Source organism: Homarus americanus, unplaced genomic scaffold (assembly GCF_018991925.1).
Source record: "Homarus americanus isolate GMGI-L3 unplaced genomic scaffold, GMGI_Hamer_2.0 scaffold34921, whole genome shotgun sequence".
Taxonomy (NCBI): domain Eukaryota; kingdom Metazoa; phylum Arthropoda; class Malacostraca; order Decapoda; family Nephropidae; genus Homarus; species Homarus americanus.
The window spans coordinates 12,414,531-12,437,473 of record NW_024741901.1 but is presented as its reverse complement, the minus strand read 5'-3'; the positions used below and the strand labels follow the sequence as shown (position 1 = coordinate 12,437,473).

General features: G+C 43.5%; 1 protein-coding gene across 1 annotated transcript; it reads left to right on the top strand.

Moving 5' to 3' along the window:
• The first annotated feature begins 16,992 nt into the window (after positions 1–16,992).
• LOC121876113 (uncharacterized protein K02A2.6-like) lies at positions 16,993–17,943 on the top strand. The gene has a single exon (XM_042381051.1). It carries the CDS (start codon positions 16,993–16,995, stop codon positions 17,941–17,943), a length of 951 nt encoding a protein of 316 aa, XP_042236985.1.
• Positions 17,944–22,943: the final 5,000 nt, after the last annotated feature.

Below are 22,943 nucleotides of genomic sequence, written 5' to 3'. Positions count from 1 at the left end.
TGAAATGATTGCTTCCAGTAATTTGCCTACTATTGATGTTAGACTATTGGGCGGTAGTTAGAGGATAGTGATCTATCCCCCTTCTTGAAAATCGGTATTACATTCGCTATCCTCCAGGATTCTGGTACTACACCTGCTTTTAAGGACATGTTAAACAACTTTGCTAAGGGCATACTAAGCTCTTCCTTACATTCCTTTAATACTCTGGCAAATATCTCATCGGGACCAGGTGACTTATTAGGCTTTAATTTGTCTATTTGCTTACTAACATCGTTACTAGTCACTACTATCTCACTTAATTTGTTTTCTTCACTATCTCTGAATAGAGTCGGTGCCTCGGGTATCATGTTTAAATTTTCGGTGGTGAAAACTGTTGAAAAATATTTATTCAAATTATTGCTCATTTCTCCATCATTATCAGTGAGCTCGCCGGAGTCTGACCGTATTGGTCCAATCTTTTCTCGTGTTTTAGTGTGATACATTTGGTAGAATCCCTTGGGGTTTGTCTTCGCCTCCCTTGCTATCCTTACCTCATTATTCCTCTTTGCTTTCCTTATCTCGGTTTTAACCCTACTCGCCAATACCCTATAATAGTCCCGGAGGTGAATTCTGCCACTTATTTATCCTTCACTCTATAGCCTTCTTCACAATGATGTTCTTTAAATAATTATTTATCCATTTAGGGCTGTTGTCTGATCTGGAGTTTTAATGTATGTTCTGGCCTTTGGTATTGGGTTAACTTCCACTATTAAAATTTGTCCCGGCAACTTCAGATCCTGCTATTGTATCGGCAATATATATCAGTTAACGGCCACGCCATACCCACTTCAGCCGTCTTTAAACTGTCAAAGTTTGCCCTTCTGAAATCTGGTACTTTAGTGGAATTTTCCTTACGTCTGCTCTGAAAATCTAACTGGAATCTAATTTCTTTGTGATCGCTGTTTGCAAGTTTGTTCCCTACCTCGACATTGCTAATGAGGTTTTCTCTGTTTGACAGAACTAAATCGAGTATATTATTACCCCGGGTGGGTTCGGTTATATGTTGACTTAGAAACATTTCCTGATCGCCCTGAGAAAATCGCCTGATTTGAGCTGCCCAAGGTCATCCAATTTATCACAAGGTTGTGTCGCCATTATATAGACTTGTTGGTATGGAAGCCCATGACTTTTATTCCAGATAAGCCATTGACGCTATCAAGATTGGGGGGTCTATATATTACTCCTGTGATTAATTTTTTCCGACCGTCGCTTAATTCTATCCAAATTGTTTCTGTATTCCTCTCAGTTTTTATTTCCTTATTTATTTCACACTTCAGATTATCCCTAACATAGATTGCTACTCCGCCTCCTTTCCTGGTCTGCCTATCAGTATGGAACAGTTTGTAACCCGCAATTTGGTATTCGACTGGTAATTCACGTGTGTCTAGGTTGATCCATGTTTCAGTGAATGCAATTATATCGATTTATTCGGTACATACCAAGGCCCTAATATCATCCATTTTGTTTCTCATACTTCTACTGTTCGCGTAGTATACATTTAAGTTAGTCGTGTTCTGAGTCCTCCCCTTACCGCGTTTAGTTTTAAACTTCCTGTCTAATTTAGTTTTGTCATCATTCCTAACACTATTTCCCTGTAATCTTTCGCCTTGTTTACCCACTCCCACTGCAGTCTCCTCCACCCCCGTGCCCATATGTTCTCTTAGCAGTTTAAAGACTTCGATATCTTTTGAACTGTCCCCTCTAGAGCCCCAGCCAGGGTTGCTACTCCATCCCTAGACAGGTGCACCCCATCCCTAGTATAAAGGTCCCTTCTGCCATAGAAGTTGTCCCAGTTGTCAATGAATGGGACTGATATTGACTTGCAAGACTATCAAGATTGTCAAAGGACACTAACTGCCCTTGACAACCATTCGCCAACTTCCTTCTACAGGACACAGCTTATGATAGGGATCCTCCTTAGTCCTAATATCATCTATGGCCGCCCTGAACTTATCACAGTTCATTCCCTACACCGCCACAATACGTCTTCCCTGCATTGAGGAGATAATGGGTTTGTTCTCATTACCAGACAAGATATTGTCCATCCTGTCAATTATATCCCCCACCCCAGCTCCTGGCAAACACACCCTCATCCTATTTTTGTTTTTACCACAAAAGGCCCTGTCCATGTACCTTACCTGTGAGTCACCAACAATTAAAGTTTTTATACCTTCCTTGTCATCCCCGCCCCTGACTGTCCTAACGTCCAATTCGTCTATCAAGGGACTGAACGGGTTGGTACACTTAGCTGTTGTTGTCGTTGTTGTCGGATCCATCGTGTGCTTCTTCACCACCAGCCTTTGTTTCCCACTACCACATTCTTCACTATTGATTTTTCGTCAGATATCATTACTCACCAGCCTCCTTTAACTTCGTCTTCCTTTAATTCTGTTCTCCAACGTATTCCCCACTTAACTCCACCGCCAACCCTTCAATGACCACCAGTTTGGTCAACAACCTCATACCAAGACCGCATAAGGCATCAATATTCGATAATTATCCCTCCGGAGCTAACCCTGCCGTGACCTTTCCCCTAGTGAGGTCAGAACACAACTGAGTGAGGTCAGAACACAACTGAACGGGCAGACAGACAGACAGATACACGCCTAGTCCTATAGTATATTAGATGTAGTACTAGTATTATAGTGAACATGTCGTACTAATGGTATAGTAGATATAGCGCAGGAGGTGGGCGCCTCGAACTGGTTAACCACGTTACCGATCCGGGCATATGATTTCAGTCTCAATAAACAAGAATTTACAGATGCCATTGCTCTAAGGTAAGGTAGGCCAGTAGAAGGTTTGCCCTCCCAATGCGTGTGTGGCTCTTCCTATGACGTCGATCACGCCATGGTGTGCAAGAAAGTGGCTTCATATGCATGAGGCATCATGAAGTAAGGGATCTCACAGCAAATATGTTGAAGGAAATATTGTCATAATGTCAGTTTAGAACCGACCCTCCTTCCATTGGAAGGTGAGAATTTCCAACATAGGACTTCAAACACATACAACGAAGCCCGTGTTGACGTCAGTGATCGACATCAGGATTTTTGATCCCATGGCCGCATGTCACCGTAACTTAGCTTTCGATGCTGCACACAGGAGGAACGAGAACGACAAGATAGGGGAATACGGGAAGAGAATTCAGAAAGTTGATCAAGGCAGGTTCACTCCTCTGTTGTTCATAACTTCTGGTGGGATGAGACCAAGTGCAAGATACTTCTATGCCAGACTCGCGGAGGTATTTTCCGAACAGAAGCAGCAGCCCAGAAGTTATGTTACAACCTAGATGAGATGTCGACTGTCCTTCTCTCTCCTTAGGTCTGCTTTGCTCTGCCTCAGGGGAACGATAGCATCGGCCCCAAAGCCAACAAAAGTTGCAGATATTGACTATGAGGCAACAGTTACTGAATGTCGCTAGATCTGCGGCTCAACTAACTCAACACAGCTAGGATAGTTATTTATGGATATTTAATTTTAAGGTAATAAAATGGTGGCAATTGGGGGAGGTTGGAGGCCATTTAAAAAAAAATGGTATAGTGAACATGCACTACTAGTGTTATAGTGAACATGTAGTACTAGTGTTGTCGTGAACTTGTAGTTTTAGTATTATAGTGAGCATGTAATAATATTTGTATAGTGACCATGTAGTACTACTGTTATAGTGAGCATGTAGTACTAGTTACAGTGAATATATAGTACTAGTGTTACAGTGAACATGTTGTACTAGTTTTATAGTCAACATGTAGAACTAGTGCTACAGTGAACATGTAGTACTCGTGTTAATGTTATAGAAAATATAGTACTAGTGATATAGTCACGATTTAGTATTAGTGTTTTAGTGAACATGTAGTACTAGTGTTATCGTGAACATTTAGAACTAGTGTTACATGGAACATGTAGTACTCGTGCTAATGTTATAGTGAACTTGTATTATAGTCAAGATTTATTATTAGTGTTATAGTGAAAATGTAGTACTAGTGTTATCGTGAACATGTAGTACTAGTGTTATCGTGAACATGTAGTACTAGTGTTATTGTGAACATGTAGTACTAGTGATATAGTAAACATGTCGCACAAATGTTATAGTGAACATATAGTACTTTTGTTACTGAAAATATTGTATTAGTGTTAGAGTGAAGATGCAGTACTAGTGTTAATATGAACATGTAGTACTAGTGTTATAGTGAACATTATGTGTTAGTGTTATAGTTATCAAGTAGTACTAGTGTTATAGTGAACATTATGTGTTAGTGTTATAGTTATCAAGTAGTACTAGTGTTATAGTGAACATTATGTGTTAGTGTTATAGTTATCAAGTAGTACTAGTGTTATAGTCAACATGTAGTACTAGTGTTATAGTGAACATGTAGTACTAGTGTTATAGTGAACATTATGTACTAGTGTTATAGTTATCAAGTAGTACTAGTGTTATAGTCAACATGTAGTTCTAGTGTTATAGTTATCAAGTAGTACTAGTGTTATAGTCAACATGCAGTACTAGTGTTATAGTGAACATTATGTACTAGTGTTATAGTTATCAAGTAGTACTAGTGTTATAGTCAACATGTAGTACTAGTGTTATAGTTATCAAGTAGTACTAGTGTTATAGTGAACATGTAGTACTAGTGTTATAGTGAACATTATGTACTAGTGTTATAGTTATCAAGTAGTACTAGTGTTATAGTGAACATTATGTGTTAGTGTTATAGTTATCAAGTAGTACTAGTGTTATAGTCAACATGTAGCACTAGTATTATAGCGAACATGTAATACTAGTATTATAGTGAACATGTAGTACTAGTGTTATAGTGAACATTATGTACTAGTGTTATAGTTATCAAGTAGTACTAGTGTTATAGTCAACATGTAGCACTAGTGTTATAGCGAACATGTAATACTAGTATTATAGTGAACATGTAGTACTAGTGTTATAGCAAGCATGTAATACTAGTATTATAGTGAACATGTAGTACTATACTCTTTCCACTGTACCCCGAGTAGTATGGTGTATGTTGACTATAACAAAAATACATCATTTTCACTATAACACCTGTTTCTACATGTTCACTATACTACTATAGAATTTCCATGCAAAGCTGGCCCGTGGGGCACGCCTCTTGTCTGCAGCTACAAATAGCCGATTGGTTTCCCTGATGGTCTTTCCCCCCCACCCCCGGTCTGCGAGTATATAAGAGCGTACTTATTACGACCTTTTATATTAAATATTAAAAAATTTTTAACATCCTCTCTAAAGTGCCAATGCCTTGAAATCATTTGCATTTTGACAATTCAGATATTTAACGTTATTTTAGATAATAACAGGTCTGCTTACCAAATGTGAACCCATTTAGTTTGAATTTTCTATGAACCAATCAGCTATTAATATAAAAAAGAGGCGTGGTCTCCGAGCCAGGTTGGCGTGGACACACACACACACACACACACACACACTACTACTACTGCTACCACTACTATTACTTTGCTGTCACTCGGAATCGATTATAATGATTATCGAGCTATGATGCAATGATACGAGTTTTTAGAGATGTCACCTTCGTTAGTGAGCTCTGAGGTGACACATGAGGCTGATACGGGACTGGCAGGGCCTTCCACAGATGTTGTACGTGTGGAGGGCTACATCTAGTGAGGCAGCGTCTTCCCGGCGCTGGTGCTTGTCTGACCTCGGTTGCTTTCCGGCTAACTCGAAGGCATTAGCACCATCTGGTGTGGTGTGCCTCAAAGCGAAACGGTGTGGAGTGATACCCCAGGTGAGGGGGTCGGTTTGGCACTTTTTCAGGTTTGTCTTAAGACTATCCTTATCACTATTCCGTTGCCAGCCAGCGATAGGCTTACCATTTGTTAGATGACTGTAAAGTAGCTATTTTGGCAGTCTACTATCTACCATGTGGGTAACATGGCCAGTCCAACGTAGTTTTTTATGAATAATGGTAGCATCGATGCTTCTACAGTTGGTGTTAGCGAGAAAATTGGCATTTGTTATCTTGTCTTCCCAGCGAGCTCGGAGGATGGAACTGTAGACTACGCTGGTGAAAGTATTCAAGTGCCTTGAGGTGCCTCCTGTATGTGATCCATGTCTTGCTGCCATACTGCAGGGGGGAGGACCACTGATCGATATACTTGTAGCTTTTTATAATTTCAGCTCCCTGCAGTTGAAGACACGGGATGAAGTCTGCCAAAGGCTTGGAATAGACATGTAAACCACTGAAAGTGGTTTACATTAGAGAGGGTTGTACCGTTAACCTGGGTGGGGTTGGAGGTGTGGCTGAGTCAGGGGCAGGCTATCATTCTGCCAAATTATAAGATATGCGAGGCCTCACCATTTCCTCTAATATATCATAGAAGCCACACATCCTCAACATTACTAAAGCTGCCTCAGCGAAAGTTAGGAATGCTGTACAGATGCCGTAGCTACTTCACTCCTGAGTAGTTGCTTCAAGTATAAAAGGGATAAATTCGTCCTAACATGGAGTACTGCTCTCATATCTGGGGTGGCTCTTCTTCTGTCCAACTGCTAGATAGGGTGGAATCAAAGGCATTTCGTCTTATTAACTCTCCTCACTTACTTGATAATCTTTCTTCCCTTTCACTTCGCCGCAATGTTGCTTCACTCTCTCTCTTTTACAGGTACTTTAACGGGCAATGTTTGGTGGATTTGGCATGCTGTGTACCGCCAGCAAGGCCGTGGGATCGTAACACACGTCTTGCCCGTGGTGCCCACCATTTCTCTGTGGATGTCGGTCACACTAGAATAACCCGTTATAGTACATCTGCATGTGTTCTGGGTATCAAGTTCTATCTACAGGAGCGAACACAAACACCTGTAGAGTTTTCGTAGGTTCTACTTCCTGGGTAAACAGAGATACACAAGCGAGGTGGAGCTCCTTACTCTTGTCTGGGGGGTCAACTGGCCTTTCGGGCGACATGTGGTAAGTGATACATTAGCAGCTTCCATATGTCGCCAGGCACATTAACTAAGCGAGTGGGGCATGGTAAATACATTGCCACACGCTGCTAGCTAGGCTGAATAAATAGTGTATATAAATGGAGCACATACATAATATACATACAGCATACATAATATACATACAACATCCTTCTTTCCTCACACGGCCAAACTGTGGAAAGCATTGCCTTCTTCTGTGTTTCCATACTCATACAATCTGTCTCACTTTAAAAGACTGGTTTTCCGATATCTTCGCAGTGTAGATTAATATAACCTTATCCTTTTCTATTTTAATTTCTATGTATTCATATTTTTTCGCACCCTAGGCCCCAATGTAGTTCGGTGACCTATGCCCGGGTAGGCTAATCCCCGTAAAAAAGAAAAAAAAGAAAAAAAGAAGTACATTCACCTCAAGGCCGAAGAGAACATACATATCTGCGTAGGTGTTCACAATCCCCTGTTAGTCACGTTCTGTGTGAGCAACGAGGGTGAGGTCATCTGCATAGTGAAGTTCAGTGATGGAAGCGGCCGATACCTTTGTTCTTGCCTGACGTCGTCTTATGTTGAAAATTTCCTTCATCCGGCACTGGATGTCCACCGGCTAAATAGCCACTGGCGCGAGTAAGGAAGGCACCTAAGAAAATAAAAAGAAAGAGGATTGGTGGCAGTACACATCCTTGTTTTACCACCGTTAGGTTTTTTGATATGTGGTTGTTTATCAGCTAATCTTCGAGCTGCTCTCTGAAAGCATATTCTACCGCTTGATCCTCCAGTCACTTCGTGTTAAAACCTTTGTTGCCTTCACCGTTTTAGGGCGACGTTAAGGGAGAGTTTGGCCCTGACGAGCCGATGATGTGTCACAGTGGTCTGAGCCATGGATGGCTCGGGTGATGAGGACATCTCGGTGATCTCTTTCTCTGACAGTAATGTAGTCAATGAGATTCCAGTGCTTGGATCGTGGGTGTTGCTAAGAACCCCTGAACTTGTCGGCCTATCTAAACAAGGTGTTGGTGATTGTGATGTTTTGTTCAGCACACATGCTGAGGAGGTGTAGGCCGTCCGGATTACATTTATCCACCTAGTTTCTCCCTCTGGTTCCCTGCCATAAGTCAGCTTCTCTACCAACTCTGGCACTGAAGTCACCGAGGAGCACAACTTTATCTTCTCTGGGGATAGAGGTTAGCACTCTGTCAAGGTCAGTGTAAATGGCCTCCTTGGTATCATCCTCTGCATCCAATGTTGGGTCTGTGAGTAACAGAACTGCTGACGTTATCTTGAAACTTTACCTAGCATTAGTGAGACCACACATGGATTATGCGGTTCAGTTCTGGTGTCCTTATTATAGAATGGACATAGATTCTTTGGAGAGAGTACAAAGAAGAATGACAAAAATGATCCATAATATTAGAAACCTTCCATATGAAGAAAGACTGAAAAGCTTAGGCTTACATTCATTAGAGAGGCGTAGAGTTAGGGGAGATATGATAGAGGTGTACAAGTGGGTAAGTGGATTAACAAGGGTAAAATGGAAGATGTTCTGAAGCTCAGTAATACGAAATAACTAGAACAAATGGCTTTAAATTAGATAAATTCCGATTCAGAAAGGATATAGGCAAGCACTGGTTTGGTAATAGAGTTGTGGATATGTGGAATAGGCTACCGAGTGCTATAGTAGGATCGGGGACGCTAGGGAGCTTCAAGACGAAGTCGGATAGGCACATGGAAGTGCTGGGATGGGTGTGAAAGGGATCTGCCCTGTATGGGCCAGTCGGCCTCCTGCAGTATCCCACTTTCTTATGTTCTTATGTTCTAATATGCACAGATGAAGAAGACATGACGAGAGTAATACAGTGGGACTCGGAACGTCAAGAGGCGATCGTTGACCCCCAACAGGCATTTCAGTTAGCCTATGTAGGATGGATAGACAAATGGAAAAGCCAACTTCATAAATGTGGTTTCTCTCTGTAATGATTGAATATCAGACCAAAGCTTACAGCCCAGAATTACATCACATATAACAGCGAGTACACTACAGACCTCGTGGTACCACCACATACCAGGTTGACACATCGCAGGTCAAGACCTGACCCCGGCCTAAGTACTTGTGTAACCCTACGATATAACCGTGTTAAGGAAACCACACCTGGCCAAGACCCACCCGGGCGGTAATAATTACAAAGCACTATTATCCTGCGACATGACCTCACCTGGGCAAACACCTGTCCAAATCTAACCAATTTAGTGATAATTGGTTAGAGGTCAAAAGCCGGCTGGGCCGACCCCATATAAAGGCCCTACAGTCTCGTCCACGATCATTCTGATTTTGATTCTCATTCTGATCCTGGTTGTCATTCGAACATTCTGAGGAGACGCTCATTACTCTGGAGATTCTCAGAGTCACGCTCGTCCCCTCCCCCAGGTCGGGAGCGGGACTTCCCGACCAGACCCTAGCTAAGCAGAAGCCTCCCATAGGAGGCAGCCCAGCCAAGCACCCACTGGGCCTACGTCAGGGTACACGTGAGTCTTGTCAGAACTATCCCTAGGGTGAATTACCTACTGTGGGAAGTGTATTCATTCATGTTGTATCCGAGAGTCAGTGTCGAGTAACGTTAGACCTAACGTGTTAGTACCCCGATATAATAGTGATATTAATGTGTCCATGTCATTAAGTGAATTAATAAATAGTTGTATCGAAGAGGTGTTTAACAAGTTGTCCCTTTAAGAAGTGATATATGTGTATTGACATACGAGATAAGAAGATAAGCGTATTGACGCTGAGTAAATAACATCCCTGCCATGCTACCAAGTTTCCTATCTTTACATTCCTACTCTAATATTCTCCTATATATATGTAATTGTCTCATCATATCTCCACAGCGGGCTTACCTTTCCAGAAAAAGGTATAGCCGGACTCCTGTTGTGTGAGTCGACCCTCGTCTGGGAACCGGGATTTAGTAAAGGCTCTTATGTTGATGTTATACCTAGACAGCCCTTTTGCCACAAGGGCGGGTCTTCTTTCAGGACGCTCATTTGTAACAGTATCCAGAAGGGTCCTGACATTCCATGCAGCGACCATAAGAGGTTGTATATTTTGTTTGCACTTTGATCTGTAATTATGTTTTCGACTGCATTAGGATGACCTTACTGGGCGTGATTGCCAAGTCTGGTAGGTCTTTTGGGTACGCTATGTTTAAGGCACCTTTTCTACCCCCTCATGTGGGGTGAATAGAGTGGCTCCTGGAAAAGTCTGCTCTGTCACACACACAGGGCCTGATTGTACCCCTGCGTAGATCCCAGTGCACAAAAGACTAACATTTCTATGCCGCCCATGTGCAGAGTTGTGACTAAAGACTCCCGGCAGTCATCTCTGCCTCTCTCCGACCCCACTGGTGTGACGTCATAAGACTTTTGGGTATTTAGGGGTTCTGGTGATGATGAAAAGTATGATGAGCTGGTGGCAGTGAGTGATTTGATTTATGTGTGGAGGCAGGAGCACAGGCTGTAATCACATATCTTGGTTCTCCCTTTTCCTGATCCAGTGGTGCAAGTAGCTGCAACAACTGGGGAGAGTGAGATTTGCAATGGATTGCCGATAACCCAGATTATTAGGGGTTCGCCTTAGTAGCGTGTCCATCTTGCATTGCCTTCATCCGCCGGTGAAGTAGTTGGATTCCCTTGTTGGTCCCCTCTTCTGCCTATTCCGCCTCTTACAGGGCTCTACCGCAAATTTTTCGTTCGTGGTTTACTCCCTTAGCCTTCTGCATACCAAGGATAATCTGCAAGGCAGTGAGGCAGTGGTTGGTAGGCACCAGGGTGTGTCCACATGCCGGTGCGCCTATGTGCCAAGATCCCCTGCTGGTCTAGCCTGGGGCTGCGAGGCACCCAGTTATCGTGTGTTGCCACGTGGAGGCACAGCAGGAGTTTTGATGGTGGCGAGGCTGTGTACTGGCAGGGGAAGACTTACTCAAGACTACCTCCCTGTTCACCACCAGGGCTTAGGCAGCAGCATAGCTGAATACGAGAGGAAGCAAACAGTGCCTGCCACTTAGCACTAATATAATGCTTCCACACTAGATGCGTTGCACGACCTTCTGCGCGCGCGCTCACACACACACACACACACACACACACACACACACACACACACACACACTGCTATCACTATTTTGCTGTCATTCGGAATTGAGAATGACAATCATCCAGCTATGAGACAATGATATGAGTTATTAAGGATGTCACCTTCGAGTGGAGGGCTACATCTAGTGCGGGAGGAGCGGCGGAAGCGTCTTTTCGGCTTTGGCGTTTGTCTGCCTTATATGCAGTCGGGGAACTCGAAAGTATTGACACTTTCTCATGTGGTGCTCCTCCAAGCGTTTTGGTTAGGATTAATCGTGTCCCAGGTGAGGGGTCGATTTCGCACTTTTCATGTTTGTCTTAAGGCTTTTCTTATACCTTTTCAGTTGCCCGCCATTGTTACGTTTACTATTCATTAGGTGACTATAAAGTAGCTGCTTTGGCAGTCTACTGTCGTCCATGTGGGTAACATGGCCAGTCGAACTAGTTGTTCATGTTTAATGGTAGCCTCGGAGCTTTTACAGTTGGTGTCAGCGAGAATACTGGCATTTTTTCTCTTCTCTTTCCAGCAAACTCGGAGGATGGAACGTAGACTACGTTGGTAAAAGCTTTCAAGTGCCTTGAGCTGCCTCCTGTATGTGACCTGTCTCGCTGCCATATAGCAGGGTGGGCAGGTCTACTACCGGAGATAGGTGCAACTTTGCTGATAATTTCACCTCTCTACAGCTGAAGATATGGGTACGGAGACTGCCAAAGGCTCGGTATGCACATCTGATCCGATGTTGAATCTCTTCATCAATGTCTGCGGTGGTGGACAGGTGGGAGCCGAGATACTGAATGTGGCTGACGTTAGAGTGGGTAGTACCGTTAAGCTGGATGGATGGTGGAGGTTTGGTTGAACCAGGGGCAGGCTGAAAGAGAATGTGAGTCTTACGTACATTCCCCTCAATGCCGAAATGTGTATAAGCATCTGTGTAGGTGTTCAGGATCTCCTGTAGGTCGCGTTAAGTGTGACCGACAAGGGTGAGGTTACCTACATAATGAAGTTCAGTAATGGAAGTTGCGGACAACTTTTTTCCTGCATGGAGTCGTCTTATGTTGAAAAGAACTTTCATCTGGTGCTGGATGTCCACCCCGCCGGCTAAATTGGCACTGGCATTAGTATAAAAGGCAGCCAAGAAAATGGAAAAAGAGAGTTGGTGGCAGTACATATCCTTGTTTTACCCCCGTTTGAATAGGGAAGAACTCAGACTGGGTGCTATGTGTAGGACACTGCCGTTCATGTTATCGTGGAGTTGTCTCACAAAGGCAATGCATTTTGGTGTGCAGCCACAACGGTTGAGGTTCCGCCAGAGGGCTTCCCTGTTGACCGAGTCTAAGGCCTTGGTTAGGTCGATTAAGGCTATGTACAGGTCACGACGCTGTTCTTTGCACTTTTCCTCCATCTGGTGGGCAGCAAAGATCATGTCAGTGGAGCCACGTGATGGTCTAAAGCCACACTGGTATTCTGGGAGGAAGTTTTCCGCCTCAGGAAGAAGTCTGTTCAGGAGGACTCGGGAGATAATCTTACCAGCTAAGGACAGCAGTGAGATCCCGGAGTAGTTGCCACAGTCTGGGTGGTCTCCCTTGTTCTTATAAATATTGATGAAGGAGGTGTCTTTAAGAGCTTGGGGATTTCCTCCTTTTCTCATATATTCTCCAGGAGAGAGTGGAGACGGCTGGTGTGCAGAGGTCCTCTTGCTTTATACACCTAGACTGGGATTCCATCAGGCCCTGAGGCTTTGTTATTTTTCATCTGTTTGATGGCAGTAGCTACCTCATCCAGGGCTGGAGGGTAATTAAGGTGGGTCAGCTCTGGATGTTGAGGGACCTGCTGGGTAGTCAGGACATCCACATTGGTGTTTCGATTGAGCAGTGAATGGTAGTGCTTTTTCCAGCACTGAAGTATTTCTTCTTCGTCTTTAATTAGGGAGTTACTGTCGAATGAGCGGAGAGGGGCTGGGTCATGAGTGACTGGTTAATAAAATGTTTTGGTGGAATTAAAAAAAAATCGTATATCATGAGATGATCTGCAAATTTTTTGTTTTTTCGCATTCTTTATTTTTAAACCAGTCGTTCTTTAGATTGCGAAATTCACGCTGGGCCGCTGCTTTCTTCTTGTGGAAGGTATCAGCTTTGGTTCGAGATTGAGGGTTGTTCTTCCACTCTTTTAAAGCAGCACGTTTATCATTGACGAGTGCATTGATTTCTGGATCATTTTCATGAAACCAGCCCTGGTGTATTCTTTCCATCTGGTAGAGGGTCTATTTGCAGGTTTTTGCTATGACAGTGTCGAGAATACCCCATTCGAAACTGGACTTTGGGTTGTTTGTTGTTGTGTTATTTATGAGCCCATGTTCGAGGTGCTCCCTGAAGGTATGTGTTACCCTTGGATCCTCCAGACGCTTAGTGTTAAATCCTCATCCAGAGGCTCGTTGCTTTCTCCGTTTTGGGGTGATGTGAAGTGAGAGTTTGGCTCTGACGAGTAGGTGATCAGTGTAGCAGGGGTCTGAGCCACGCATAACTCGAGTGAAGAGGACATCTCGGAGATGTTTTTCTTTGAAAATAATGTAGTCCATCTGACGCCAGTGTTTGGATCATGGGTGTTGCCACGAACCCTTGAACTTGTCGGCTTGCCTAAACAAGGAAATTGGTGATAGTGAGGTTGAGTACAGCACGCTTGCTGAGGAGGAGTAGGCCATTGGAAATACACTTGCATAATCCATTTCTCCCTATGATTCCCTGTCAAATGTCAGCATCTCTGCCAACTCAGGCATTGAAGTCACCTAGGAGCACAACCTTATCTTCTCTGGGGATAGAGGTTAGCACTCTGTCAAGAACAGCATAAAAGGCCTTCTTGATGTCATCCTTTGCATCCAATGTCGGGGCGTAGGTAGTAATGAAGAAGGCATGTCTGGAGTGATTCAGTGGGACTCAGAGCATCAGGAGGCGCACGTTGATCCCAACAGACATTTCAGTTAGCCTCCGTTTTCAGCCTTCATGGATGAGAAACCAAGAAAGACTCCAAACTCCATCAGGAGAGAAATGAGGACTCCCTACTCCACCCAGGTGAGGAACTATGAATTCCTACCTACATCAAATGAGGAACAAGACCCATCTCCGTTACCCTGTGTAAGCTGAAGGACCTGCCCGGATCGCGTGGTGGATGTGCTAAACATCTGCAGCTGTAGTGAGGGAGCGGCTTAGCACCTTGGTACGACGGCCAACCAAACAGTGGGAAGGACTTTGTTGGCGCCAATATCAGGTCACAAGAATGTTTGCTAGACCAGCTCCCACAGTACCAGCTCTATAGTTAATATATACAGTATGTTGACGCTATGTTTCTTTTTAAATTTTTTGTATTGAAAGCTTCTGTCGATCAAGTGACCCACTCCCCAATTTCACCATATGTAGCTTCAGTGAGAAAACAAACGAAGAATTTGAACGACACAAGTTCCGGATGCTGGCGCAGGAGGTCGGGGAAGTACACACAACTATGTAACCTGCCTACGTACACAAGAGGCCAAGTGCAACTTCGACAACTACAACCTTGACAAAGCCATCATCGACCAGTTGACGAAGAAATGTACTTCACATAAAATGCGTCGTCCATACCTGAAGGAGACAGACATAACAGTACAGAAAGCTCTACAAATCACTTACACTTATAAATCAACTGAAGCCCAAGCTTGCCAGATGGAGCAAGGTGAAGAAAGCACCAATGTGAACAAGGTAAACACAAGATACAAACAACAACAACAGCGGGACTGGGAAAGCAATCGAAGACCACAAAGTAAGGATATGCCACGCGACCCAAAACTGAACTGTCTTGGGTGTTATGGCACTGGCCATCGACTTGGACAGAGACAATGTCCTGCATTTGGAAAAAATTTCAACTACTGTGGAATCGTCAACCACTTTGCCACCGCGTGCATAAAAAAACATAACCGACAAGAGAGGGTCAGACAACTGACGGAGGACAGTTCGACGGGTAACGACGACAACCACTTACACCAGGTGTCGTCCAAGAGCACAAAAGAATCTGACGATGGCCATACCTATGTGTTCAGAGTGACATCAGACGACACTGCAGAGGAAAAGGTGATGATAGAAGACGTACCGGTCGGAATGTCGATTGACTCAGGGGCAAACGTCAATCTAATTGACGGGGGCACAATCGACCACATCATCAAAATACGACCGAACATAGTACTCAAGGAAACGAATATCCAACCTAAAGCGTATGGAAACATTCCCATCCCACTCCGAAGAGAGTTCTTTGCAACACTGTCAAATGGATCGAAGAGAGTCGCACACAAAATCCTGGTAACAACAGCGAAACAGGGAGGGAATATTCTGAGAAAGCGAGCCAGCTTAGATCTTGGCCTTCTCAGTATCCACCAGAATAACCGGATTACGACCAGTGAGATGCCTTCATCAACCCGGAGGATACTGGAACAATATCTACCAGCGCTGAATGGACTGGGGAGAATTAAAAAACTTCCAACTCAAGCTCGACATCGACCCAAATGTCAAACCCGTCGCACAGCCACCTCGGAGTGTACCATTTCACATTCGAGGCGCAGTCGAACAGAAGATACAAGAAATGCTAGATAATGATATCATCGAGAGCGTGGAAGGCCCTACACCGTGAGTGTCCCCATTGGTGATTGCTCCAAAACCAGATGGAGATATCAGGATATGCGCAGACCTCCGCATAGCAAACAAAGCGGTGAATCACATGCGCCATCCTATGCCAACCGTGGAACAACAACTCAGCGAAATCAACGGGGCCACGAAATTCTCAAAAATCGACCTAAACTCATACTATCATCAGATCGAGCTAACCCCCGAATCGAGAGATATAACAACATTCTCGTGCGACTCCGGTATCTACAGGTACAAGGTGTTAGTCATGGGCATTGCATCAGCCGCGGAACAAGGACAACGTCTGCTACAACAGATTTTGCAAAAGTGTCCGAATTGTCGGAATGGAGAGGATGACATCCTGGTCTGGGGTAAGGATACGAGTGAACACAACAGTGCTCTGGAAAAAGTACTGCAAAAGTTGAAGGAGAACAACCTGATCATCTCCCAACACAAAAGCGTGTTCCACATAGATGAAGTTGAATTCCATGGATTCACTGTATCCAAAGAGGGCATCAAACCGACAGATGAAAAAATCGAAGCCGTGAAGAGGTTCAGACGGCCAGAAACGGGTCAGGAAGTCCGCAGCTTCCTAGGTCTGATCAACTACCTCACCAGGTTCATACCACGATTAGCGACATTGAGCGAACCTCTGAAAAACCTGACGAGAATGAACAGCAAGTGGACCTGGACAGAAAAAGAAGAGCGGTGCTTCAACAAGCTGAAGGAGGCCGTCATGAAGAGCGAGGCATTCATGCACTTCAACCCTCAGTTACCAACCACACTAATTGTGGATGCTAGTCCGGTAGGACTAGGGGCAATGCTTTGCCAAAACCACCAAGGGGTACGCAACCCATCAGTTATGCCTCCCGTTCACTGACTCAGGTGGAAAGACGGTATTGTCAGCTGGAGAGGGAAGCCTTAGCCATTGTTTGGGCATGTGAAAAATTTTATCTATATCTTTACGGGAAAGAATTCACCATCATGACCGATCACCGAGCGCTAACGACCATCTTCAGCCCGAAAGGCAAACCATCAGCCCGTATACTCCGGTGGATCCTAGGCATGCAACAGTACGACTTCACCGTCCAACACATGAAGGAAGTGACAATCCGGCAGACATACTGTCTAGACAACCCCTGCCATTCGATGCTCAAATCTCTGAAGAAGAGAAACTGGCAGAGGGATTCATCAACTATGTGGTTGCCAACGGGATACCGAAAGCTATGACACTGTCCGAAATTCTCGAAGAATCAGGGAAGGATCCGACTATAAGAGCCCTCGAAGACGCCATCGCCAAGAATGACTGGACGGATAAACTAATGGAGCCTTTCAAACACGTACTTGAAGAACTGACATCAAAACGGGGACTCGTGTTGAGGGGATCCCGGATCGTAATGCCCCAAACACTACAACGACGCACGATGCAACTCGCACATGAGACACACCTGGGAATGGTCAAGACCAAGGCGCTACTCCGAGGCAAGGTATGGTGGCCAACTATCAACAAGGACGTGGAGAAGGCAATCAGACAATGCATCCCATGTGCAAGCCTTGACACAAGAAAACAAACCAATCCGGCGAATATGTCTGAGATGAAGGGGCTGTGGGAGGTAATCCACGTGGACATATGTGGACCGTTCCCTAGTGGTGAGTATGTGCTGGGAATCATCGATGCAGGATCCCGGTGGCCAGAAGCCTTTGTGGTCAAAATTATCAACACGGATACCGTTACGACCCTGATCGAAGGATGCATCACTACACATGGCATCCCAGCGGTCATCGTGTCAGATAACGGACCACAGTTCAGAGCCAAGGAGTTTGCACAGTTCTGTGAAGAATGGGGAATAAAACACCACAAAGTGACACCATATCATCCCCAAGCAAATGAGGAAATCGAGCGGTTCTTTGCGACCATGTTGAAAGCACTCCGAGCGATGCATACTGAGGGGAAAGATTGGAGACGGCAACTCGGTAAATTCTTGATGCACTACAGGAACACCCCACACTCAATGACGGGAGAGACGCCAGCCAAACTCCTCATGGGAAGGAACATCAAGGTGAAACTCCCCCAAGTGAGTCATGACTTGGAAGACACACAAGTGACATGTTGGGCTGTGGCACGCAAAAGAGATAAAAGAGAAAAGGAGAAACTGAAACTCCGGACAGACAACTGAACAAGTCCAAACTAGCGGAATTGAAACCAACTGATCAAGTGCTTTTGAAGCAAACCAAGAAAGACAAGCTCTCAACTAATTATGATCCTAAACCGTGGACGATAAGTGAAAGGCGAGGTGATTCAGCTATTCTACAGCGAGGACCCAAGAAGATATTACGCAGCACATCCCAGATGAGAAGAGTTCCAGGGAGATGCCAAGGAGGAAATGACGGCAGTGGAGACAGTGACACAGACGGAAGCCACAAAACGGCCGAGAGAGCCGACAACACTCATCGAAACCTGGAAAACAACCAAGCCGCCAACACGCCGAGGACAGGGATGGATAAGTCCAGGCAGGACGGGAACAGCGAGGAGGAGCCACTCGCTGCTAGGCGACCACGTCGTACTATAGTAAAACCGAAGAAATACCAGGATGGAGCTGAAGACTTCGGAACGGATGGAAGTGAAAGCTCTGGAACGGATGAAGTTGATGACTCCGAAATGGATGAAGAGACAAGTGACGAATATAAACCCGGCCGTTCATGGAGCTAAAGAGAACGGCAATACAGAACTGTCATCATGAATAAAAGGGAGGGGAAGATGTACTGTTCCAAGCGTATAGTCATTGGAGTGTGTGTACTAGTATAGGTGTGAGATGGTGTAGCCTATGTGTGTTAATTCATGTTCTGTACATTTCAGGTATTGGTGCCTTCTGTATTGAGACAATAAACATCAACAAAATCAAACAGTATATTACTGACTGACGGTGCATACAGTAAAATTATTATTATTATTACACACACACACACACACACACACACTCACACACACACATATATTAAGGCCTGCATTATCGTTCTTACATAGTAGAGATTAAACCATCCATCCTCAAAGAGTCTAATATTTTGTACCTTTGTATACAGTATGTTGGTGTTACAGTGTTAGCCTTCCAAGAGAATTGAATAGTTATCCCTTACAATACTGTACTGTCGGTTCAACAGATACTTTCGTATAAATTATTTGTTTACTTTTATTATACTGTATTTTAGGATGATTATTTAAATTGTATTCATGTTTTAACTATTTTAGTAAATCATAGGAAATCCAAATGACAGCTTTAGTTCATTTATACGAAAACAGAATATTAGAGTAAAGGTAGATGGCGCCAATAGCTTCCATCATCGTGGGCTCTCTCTCACATGGTGACGCTTTGTAAACATTGTGATTGGCATACTTGGAGGAATTTTGGTTTGTATAACTGCAGGATTGCAGTGTCAGGATACATTTGTGTAATATTATGATGGAGTTGTGTGTGGGAGTTATGATTTTGTAAAAGAGAGAATCTTATAATTATTGGGAAGATAGATATTTGAGAGAAATTAGAGTCAAGATGCACTGTGTTGTGCTGGGTGATTATGGCTAAGTTTCCAACTTGTAATTTGAGCTGTCAGTATATTCCCTTTTCTTCACTATACTTTGTTTATTGTTGCCAATGAATTTGGTAAAATTATCGTTTTGGTCATCCAGCGATTTTTATGATTTTAAGCTGTGATTGGTTGATTCAAAATTCTTACCAACCAATCATTGTCCAGAGAACAACTGCTCATATGTCAGACTTTATCGCATGCGTAATGAGCATAGTAAACAATAAACGAATACGCATGGACAGAAGAAATGCTATAGAAGAAACGTGTCTTAGAATTTTCTAAGTTACTGATTCCAAAACTTAAAACCCTAAAAATCACTGGATGACCGAAATGATAATAATACCGTGAATTTTAATACAACCTCATAGCACTGTAAGAGTATTTTCAAAGTTACTCCAGCTTTCAGGTAATGGTTAATCGATGGTATGTTAACCAAGGCTGTTATTTTGTAACAGCACCTTTGCTTTATATAAATATTCATCGAAATGAATAACACCAACTTATTCACAAAGTTATTCAACAATGACTCATGTAAGGGCGGTAACGAGCAGGAAGGTTGTCCGACGCTCGTTTGCTTGTTCGCGACCCCCACTAGGGTGGGGTTGGGGGTGGACGGAAATTAGTGACCCAGATTCTGATAGTCAGTCATCTACAAGTTCACAGGAGCTAATGGCAACTGATATTGAAGTTACCACAAATTAGCCAAATAGACTTAACACCTACAGACTCTTTAGCTAGCAGTTAAAATATCATAGATTCTCAGTTTAAGGACTTACACAGTAGATAACTAAGGTCAAGTAACATTTACCCATTGCCTTTACCTGTTACTAACGCTAGTGCTTTAGCTAACACAACAAAAATGGCAACAGGTGGTTCTACTAACCCACAGACTTCATCGGTCTGTCAAACTGTAAAATACTTCCAAATAACATTAAGGTACAAGAATTTACTGCAGAGAATGCAGATTATAATACCTTAACATTTTTGAATAAGTGCGAAGATGTAATGAGAACCAATAATGTTACAAACGATTAGGATAAAATCTCATACGTTCGAAACAACGTCCAAACCGGTAGTCGGGCAGATAGAATGATGTATGCTTCAGCCATTGATGAGGCAACAGATGACTATCCAATGTTTAGGAAACAACTCATATCCTTTTTCGGGTCAGGTACCAAAGGAGGTGCGTTTACCTGGATTTTCAAGATGGCAGAGTGTACACCTAGCAATGTTTGCTAACGACGTACAAGAGGCACAGGCTTTAGCCGGACACATTAAAATGCCTGTAGATCTCAAAATTTACATGTCATCCTCAAATTGGTTTGATGATGAAGAAAAATTATCGAAAGAAAATTTCTACAATATCATTGAGCTCCTACAGTTTATCATGGCGCTACACGAACATACACGCAAGGCAACCAGAAAGAAAGAATATAAAGTAGGGACTAAGCTTTCTGAACAGGTGTAAAATACTCCTAGGGCTCTGTCCGTAGCACCCATAACCAGTCTAAGGAACAACCACAAACTATCACCGAAACCGAACCCAAAAAGGTACCTTTTTCCCAAATCTGCAAACGTAAGGGACATGCCACAGAAAATTGTTGGTTTGGAGGACAAAAGCCAAGATAGTCCCCAGCAAGATCGAGGGAAAGGATCCTCCCTGGACTTTAAAAATCCAGAGATTCCTACTAAACCAAAAAGTCTAAAAGGACACTTCACAGTAAATATAATGCCAACAAACACTAAAGGCACTCCGAATAAATGATGTTTACTACATGAGTCTCTATACCACAATACAGAAGATTGAATGAATCTACAGCACCTGAAGCAAGAGCTTGCAAACCGACGAGAGACAAGTACACAGCTTTCAGGGGAAGATGCGCGCGTCCGGCAACACGATCTAGGGTAGCGTAAACGATGCAAGAAAACTAAGCTTCCATCACCGGCTCATTAATCGCCACGTTAAACAAAGTGGAGGTGTTGACTACCAGCGAGGATAGGTAACAATCAGTTGTCTTTAGACATAGATACGGGGGCCTGTGCCAATGTTATCTCATTAGTGTCGTTCAATGAATTCAAGCGACTATATCCTCCAAATAAGTGGCCAATAAAACCTACTGACATTCCTCTGTCCTGTGTGTCAGGAATCCAGTTAGACATAGCGGGTTGACAGCACTGCCAATCCATTTTTCTAGTTCCAGTAAAGCTTTTCTGGCGGATTTCTACATCGTCAAGGCATTCTCTTTGCCAGCGGACAGGTTAATTGATCTTTCCACACTAAAGTAGAACAACATTAACGTGTAACAGCACCTTTTGAATTATATAAATATTCACCCAAATGTAAAGCACAAATTATTCACTAAGTTATTCAACAATGACTCAGTATTTGTTCACGTTATACACGCTGAGCGTGTAACTCTCTTAGAAGTCAAGAGAGGTCAACCTGACAAATCAAGACACAGCTTGACGGCTTCCCCTCCCCCACGTTCGGTGGAGAGAGCAAAATCTTACCACTAGTTAAGGGGTGAACACCTAATTTAAGTGTTCACATGTATATGAGTACTCAAGATACTTCCATGGAGAGAATTCACAATACATTCTCTCCTAAACTCAGGATTGTGTATATAATTGCTTCAACAATAAATAAAAGCCCAGAAGAAGTGTTTACATCAGCCCTGCCACTTAAGAGTTCCAAAACTTATTTAAAAAAAATGTGTGATACAAAACAGCTATCACATACTGGTGGCAGCCGAATGAGACGAAAACGAAAACCAGTGAAACACCCAGAAACAATGAGCCAAGCGATTATAGTGCTTGTGACACTTCAAGTGAATCATTAACAAACAAGCATTAACCAAAAAAATAAGTGGACAGTGGTGATAAACACTCGCAAAACATATACACAGAAACAGTGTTAACACAGACATTATAAAAAAGATTGCAAACTCAGCAGTCAAGCCATCAGCGACACACATTTGAAAGTTACCTGACTGTACCCGAGAGCAGCCGAGCCTACCCGAGTGTTGGCTGAGTTTCAAAGCCAGCTATAGGCCAGCCAGCTATAGGCCAGCCAGCTATAGGCCAACCAGCTATGGGCCAGTCAGCCAGCCAACCAATCCTTCCTCATCCCCATGGAACTCGCCTTTTTTCATGGTTCCCAAGAAAGATGGAGGATGGAGACCAGTCATAGATTTTCGACGAGTCAACCAGGCAACTGTACCAGACAGGTTCCCAATGCCTGTCATAACTGACTTACTACAGTCTCTAGGAAAAGACAACGCCGTCTTCAATAATTTAGATTTACTTAGCGGGTACTGGCACATTCCCTTACATGAGGAATCCCGCGAGGTAACTGCATTCAGTACCTGTACACAAATGAGAAATTTCGAATTCTTAAGAATGCTATTTGGCTTGGGATATGCACAGCTAACATTCCAAAGAATGATAAATACCTTATTTGCTGGAATGATAGGTACCACAGTCTATGCCTATATAGATGATCCTATAATAGTAAGCAAAGATTTACAAAGCCATTTGTAGTGATGGGTTGTCAGACCACAGCTTTCATCTCAGAAACAGTCCAGACCTGACC

Bases quoted from the DNA above. Each gene is read 5' to 3' on its own strand.
- LOC121876113 (XM_042381051.1), top strand. From the start codon at position 16,993: ATGACACTGTCCGAAATTCTCGAAGAATCAGGGAAGGATCCGACTATA.